Genomic DNA, 6,618 nt, shown 5'->3' with positions numbered 1-6,618 from the left:
AATCGTTGTATTACTGTATTTTATATGCCTTTCGTGCGTCCTGTGTACAGTGTAAGTGGCTTTGGAGTTAATTTAGGTATAAGTTCTGACTCACACTAAAGCTTGACATACATCACAGTCCCACTGTTAACCCGAGGACCACCTGTTTTTCATGCTTGTATATAAAACCACATGGTATCCAGTTGTGGCAGTGCACTTCAGCGTCTCGGCCACTTTCACGCCAAAATACATTCAACTCTAAATTGTTGTTTTACTGCTGTGGCACAAATTTCACAACAAAGCACTGATGACAAGTTCTGCAGAAAGTTTCAGAGCATGAAATGGATCACATCCTTTATTTACAACCTTACTGCATGTTGGTACATCAAAATCACTCGCAATCCAAGGTCTGGATCCTACACTTTGACAGTAGAGAGTCACCATCATTGAGATTGGCGGTTTTTAAATTCACATTTTCCCTCTCATGTACAGGTTTTCCATCACAGCTGTCCGTGTGAGCAGCAGATGATCAGTTTTCTTCATTAACGGACCCTCTAAGTCAGTTTCCCATGGGTCTTTGTTTGGAAGACATGTATGAACTCTGACCTGTGAGCTGATACCGTTGGATGGAGGAAACGGGCCAAATGACCATTAAGCATCAACTAAAAATATCAACCTTCCTTAAATGGCAGCACAACAATGAACATGTCGAGTCACCTTTTCCAGACAGCCTAATAATAACTTATATATTCGAATTTGTCTTATCATGTCGTCTTAAAGGAAATCTGCACTATTTTTTTGAATTTTGCCCATCGTTCGCAATCCTTAAGTGAGATATGAACACACGTCTTTCCCTTTTCTGTGCGTTCTAAAGATAAAAAAGCAGATAATAAGAGACAGCTCATTACTGCAAGCACCTATTCCGCCTACAAAGGCTGCTATTAAAACACCTCCAAAAACCTCCAACAAGGTTTTATGGTTTTTTATACATGCTGTAACCATGTAGTAACAGGTACATTCATGATAACATGTAATACTCACAGTGTTTTGCCATATTTTGGTCCTTTTAAGCATTACTCAAACTTCCTTCCTGGGCGCATTGATTTCACATAGCAACACAGAAACGAACACCTACACCTAGCATTAACTTTTCCAAACTCCAAAATGCAAAACACAGCAGCAGCACCAATATGTAGCTTTACCCTTTGGGGTAAAGACGCGGTTGAGACGCGCTGCGGGCGAGTGTGTGGTGAAGCTAGTCGCTAGCCGGCTAGATGCTAGCCGGTGTGGTGTTACAAGGTGTCAGTACGGCAGCAACGTAGTTCGATCAGCGTGACAATGTTAATAATAATAATAATAACAATGCTCGTCACAATATATGCAAATGTTGGTGCTTTTTGGATTCCTTTTCAGAAGGCTTCCTAGGCGGAATAGCTGTTTCCCATTACGTGAATTCTTAGCTCAGTCTTTTTAGCTGTTTTGATATCTTGAGAGCGCAAAGTAAAAAGACATACAGAATGTGTTCATGTCTCAATTAAGGATTGTGGATGATGGGCAAAATTCCAAAAGAAAGTGCAGTTTTCCTTGAATGTCCAAAAGCTTTGTCACAGGCCTCAAAACATGCTCATCATTATGTAACAACATTTACATCTATAGTTATCCATTTTATTAAAAAATAATAAATTAGAGCAATAAATAGTAGGTCATTTATTTCAAGCAGCAGAGGTATCAAAAGCCTTACAACAAAAGACAACACGTTTTTCCTCTGGGTTTTACCAAGAAAACTCACACGGTATTTATTTTTCTGGTTCGCAGTCCCCAAAATAGTGATGAATGACTCAACTCAAGAGCTGGAGACACTCTGGGAGAACATGGTGCTAGGTCAGCGAGTTGAGACTACCTAGGAATGTGGTCAACCCCTGCCCCTTGTTCTATCCCACTCCCCCATCCGCGCCACCTTGAACCTCGCCTGGAATGGCGTCCATGTCTGATCGGCGGAATACATGTTTCTCAGCCTCAAACACCTTGCTATCACTGCGACTTTGGTGTGGGGGCGGAGGGTAGTGGAAAAGAGGCATGTGAAGTGGGAAACTGGGTTTGGATAGATAACCTCGCCAGTCGGACCCTCGCGTGGTGCCTACATATCAGGAGGCCACAGTAGGCGGGCTTGGAGAGTTCATGTCTTGTCAGATTGCCTCGAGGAGGCCATTTCACTGAAGTGCTGATTAGTGCATCAAGTGAGGCCGGAGATAAGTGAAGAGGGAAACACATGTCGGGGATGGAGAGGGGGGGAACCACTGGCCCACGAGTTCCCACAGAAGAAATGGTGCAGAATGTGCTTAGTTAAAGCAAAACTCCATTGTGCCTGAAAGTTTGGAAACTATTATTTATAATAAATAATTGGAGAAACCATAGCTCTCTGTCCCAAGGGACAATGTCCAGAAACCTTAGGACCACACCTGATGCAATGGTTCCATGCACTTCCAGCCTTATAGGATAGCTCTTTCAAAGAGTCCTTTGTATTATATGCTAAATGTGTGTGAGTATCAACTATCTACAGCCACATTCAGCCACAGCCATGCCTTCATACTTGTGCTTGTACGTGACCACACCTGTGTCATCCAGGTACAGCAGGGAGATGGGATCCAGCTTGGTGGGGACGCAACACGCCCGCGCCACTCTCTGGGGACTGTTGATGTTCACCAGCGTTTGGACGATGGCGTGTTTGGTGGGTGTGACATGCTTTGTCAGCGGGAACGAGCAAATCCCAGAGCACTCGTAGGCGTCGTAGCTGCTGGGCGCGAGAATCCAACTGTCCCACCCGATATCCTTGAACTCGACGTGCAGAGGCTGTCTCCTGCAATGGTTGCCCTTGGCGTTGCGGCGGATGCGTGAGGATGTGTCGTAGATCAGATTGGAGCGCATTTGGATCAGGTCAGCTTCATCTGGCTCGGATTCTCCGTCGGTGTCATCGCCGCCCCACAAGTCATTCTCTAAGTCATTCTGGAGAATGACGTTGGAGGTTTCATGGTCAATCATTTCACTCAGCTCACGCTTGTCGTCTCGATGGTCACCGCTTTGGTCGTCAGAGAAGACAATCAGCAGGGGTTTGTGTTTTTCCTTGGTGCTGGTGTCGATCCTCATGTCAGTATTCTTAATTTCATTTTCCTCTCTGACCACTTGTGCATCGTCCTCCGCCATGCTGTCAATGTGCACTTCCAATCGATGTGTGGTGCCATGCTCTGATTTACGCCACCGCTGAACGGAAGCAGTGAGGTCAAATGCTTCCCAGCCGTCATCAGTGCCGAAAACTTGTCGTGAAGCCAACTCCACCAGCTCCTCTGCTTGTCTCTCTACAAGTACATTCTCATCGGTGGCGTTGCGATCTCCATCTCGGGGTACCACTTCATAGATAGTGACCCTGCGATCAACACCGGTGTACAGACGGCGGTCAGTCTGGACAAGCGTGTAGAGGCGGAGCTCGGCGGCCGTGATGCGCTCATGTTGGGGGACTGACACGTTGAAGAGTAGTGGGTGGCGCCGTACTCCTCCAACGCCTACAGCACTTGCAGAAAAATCTGGGAGAAAGAGAAAAAATTGTCAAAATTGAACTAAATGTGTGGATTCTCAGTCATCCAGGCTATGGAAATCCACAAGGGTTGAATCAAGGCAACTGGACTCTTCTTGTTTTTTGAAGACGTTTCACCTTTTGTCCGAAAGGCTTCTTCATGGTCTAAAATGTAGGTGCGGCGTTTCCGTATTTATGCCTCCAGTGGGTGTGTCCTTTGGGGGTGTGTCACAGTAGGGTTGCTGTTGTTATTGTGAACTTGTTTAGACAACTCCTGGCCACTCTTTGCCTCGAAAGAGACAATCTTTGGGGAAGAGATGCTAGGACAATGTTGTAAGCAGACAATAGGTATCACATCTAAATTTCAGAACTTCCGACGAAAGGTAAAATGTCTTCAACATACAAGAAGAGTCCATTTGCATCGATTCAACCCTTGTGGAAATGTAACTGAAGTTTACAATTTACCGCAGCGCACCTACTTGATAACTTGATAAGCGTTAAAAATGGACTCTGGGTATTTCACTTTGAGGCGGTCGAACCCAGCCAATCAACGAACCAAAATAACAATTTATAAAGAGATATGGTTGACCATAATGGCATATTACAATAACACATTATTATATTGAATTATAGAAAAATACACCCAGAGTTAATTGAAAAACACACTACTCACAAAAAGGTTATGGTTATACAGGTCTTTTAATATTTTTGAAAATAAATGCACAACAGTGCAATGTTTCAGTAATGTAGTTTTTGCAGTTTCTTTGTGTTTCTGTTGCAAACTGCTGATGACACCCTAAGCTCAGTAGCCACTGTCCCTCTGAGAACATCCTGTTTGAAGCCTGGCAATGAATGGCGAGGTACCGTTGATCAATTCTTAGGTGTGGTCTTGGTCTCATGATGTCAAAATGTGAACAACATGATGAAGAGGACTGTTTGAATACCAATTCTAATTCAACCAGGACATTTACTGGTCCATTCATGGACCACACACCTTTGTGAACGTTGCCATTCAGCTCCTTGTTAGAGAACAGCAAGTTGTGCAAAAAGCACTGAAACATTGAACAGGTGGATTTGTGCATTCACAAGTTTAGAGAAGGTCAAATGAAGTTCATCTGTAAAGGTTATAGTGCATTTTAGCTTCATCCTGACATGTCACCCCATGCCCAATACCCCTCACATTCTCCTGAGTAGTGATAATCATGCAAAATGCATAACGATATGCAATTACATTGTCACTATATGAATAGTTTTTTTTTTAAATAATAATAGAGCAAATACAGTAGAGTCATTGAGACGCTCATAACACACGGCTCGCTCCTCCCCCTCCAAATCCTCATGCTAGCTTGTTTTCCTCCGATTTTGTTGTAATTATTAAATTAGATTCCGCTCCAGAACCCCTCCCCTACTCTCTTCAATATCCCTCACATACTTAGTAAAAACATTTGAAGTATACAATGTATAGGTACGCACCCCTAATGAATGATAATGTAAGATACTTAACTCCAAAATCTCAACGCTTGACAAAAAAACATGATCAGCGAAGCATAAAGTCATAATCATCTAAAGAAATGGTGTGCTTTTTTAACAGTGGTACTGTACATGTATGCTATATTATCATATATTCATCAGTTATTGCCCACTTAGGATGAATGGGATGTTTTTTCTGCTGAAAAATGGCCTATTTTCAGAGGCAAAAAAAATACAATTTTTGACCAAAAATCAGCGAATTGTGCGGGGATCCACTGTAATTATCTCCAAAGTCGTTAAAGTGGAAATATCCTGTCCTATTTTAAAGAAGTAAATAAGGACTCGTAAGGAGCAGAGGAGATGTACCCTCGTTTTTGAAGCTGCGGATGATGCTGGCACTGGGTGCGGAGTTGCGGTCATTGGCGAAGCGGTTGTAGAGCTCCATCATGTACTCAGGTGGCTCCTCTCGTATGCTTCCAGGTGGCAGCGGAGGTGGACCCAAGCCAGAGAGGTTGAAAGTCTGCAAAAACTGCTCTTTCAAGCTCTCCAGGACACCCTGCCTGTTCAGATTGCTCTCCTGCTCCAACTGGGATGGGTCCACGGTCCGTCCCAGTTCGTCCCGCATTCCCGTAGCCGATGGAAGCCTCTGATCTGTGTTGGAGATGGGACTGCTCTCTCCACAGAGAGGCCCCTGGAGCGACTGGATGGCCAAAAGCAAGAGGAAAGTCTTGGTGCTGCAAATAGTTCCCAATAAATAAACCAAAATGCTCGCCATGGAGAACAAAAATTCAACAATTTGCTTTTTGCAATCCCCGTCAGTAAAAAGTGTTCTTGACCTTTGCTGTGGAAAGCGGATGTTCCCAGCAATGGTGTGTAAGCCTTATGTCGCCTTGCAGTGCTCAACGTGCACACCTTTTGATGTCTTTTGTGCTGCAGGTCCAGTGGCTTCTTGGTGCAGTCCATCCAGTCATCTCTGTTGTGTCCTACGCGCTTTCTGTGCTTTGCTCTCTCGACCCAGCTTTTTCTCGCAGTCTCTTATCTACGATATGGTGGGCTCTGCTTTGCTCTGTGCTTATGGTGTGTGTGTGTGTGTGTGTGTGTTATCTCACAACTTCCTTAATGAGGATTTTGTAAACATTGTCCTGTAGCTTCTTCCTTGTGGAAGTGCTATTTTGTTTGGGTGGGTGCACCAGAGTTGATTTTCTTCATTTGTTTATTTGGTTTGTAAATGGCAGAGTTCTGCTCGCCGTTGTTGATTGGCCCGCCGCCTTTGCCATTTCTGTCTGTTCGAGGACTTATGAGCAATATTAATCACGTGTCTGAATGGAATTAAAATGTAATGAGCTGTGAGGCCTAATGACCAAGAATGAAGAATACCAAAGTCTTTTCACATTTCCTGTAAATCAGGAGCGTCCAAACTTTTTTTCCGCTGAGGGCCGTCTGCAGAAAAATGAAAGGATGCGGGGGGCGACTTCGATACATTTTGTGCATTAGAAATGCTAAAAGTAATCCAATGTAGGTCAATACATGCTAAGCTATCTGAACAAAACATCCATATCTTAGCTGTTACAAGTGACAGAGCAAATGAGTGTAATATCGCC

General features: G+C 44.0%; 1 protein-coding gene across 1 annotated transcript; it reads right to left on the bottom strand.

The window, feature by feature from the left end:
- Positions 1–355: 355 nt before the first annotated feature.
- Positions 356–6,586, bottom strand: bmp10 (bone morphogenetic protein 10). The gene is made up of 2 exons (XM_054773566.1): positions 5,384–6,586; positions 356–3,557 (listed from the first exon to the last, which is right to left on the bottom strand). The coding sequence occupies exons 1-2, from the start codon at positions 5,790–5,792 to the stop codon at positions 2,530–2,532; spliced, it is 1,437 nt and encodes a 478-aa protein (XP_054629541.1). The 5' UTR covers positions 5,793–6,586; the 3' UTR covers positions 356–2,529.
- Between the last annotated feature and the right edge of the window lie 32 nt (positions 6,587–6,618).

Source organism: Dunckerocampus dactyliophorus, chromosome 4, assembly GCF_027744805.1.
Source record: "Dunckerocampus dactyliophorus isolate RoL2022-P2 chromosome 4, RoL_Ddac_1.1, whole genome shotgun sequence".
Lineage (NCBI taxonomy): Eukaryota > Metazoa > Chordata > Actinopteri > Syngnathiformes > Syngnathidae > Dunckerocampus > Dunckerocampus dactyliophorus.
The sequence above is the reverse complement of the archived record's forward strand: the minus strand, read 5'-3'. Positions and strand labels throughout refer to the sequence as shown.

What these genes read in the sequence shown, in the direction of transcription:
- bmp10 (XM_054773566.1), bottom strand. Translation starts at nt 5,792, where the DNA reads ATGGCGAGCATTTTGGTTTATTTATTGGGAACTATTTGCAGCACCAAG. An exon ending in CCGCAGCTTCAAAAACGAGG is followed by an intron (nt 3,558 to 5,383) that starts GTACATCTCCTC and finishes TCTTTCTCCCAG; the next exon opens with ATTTTTCTGCAAGTGCTGTA.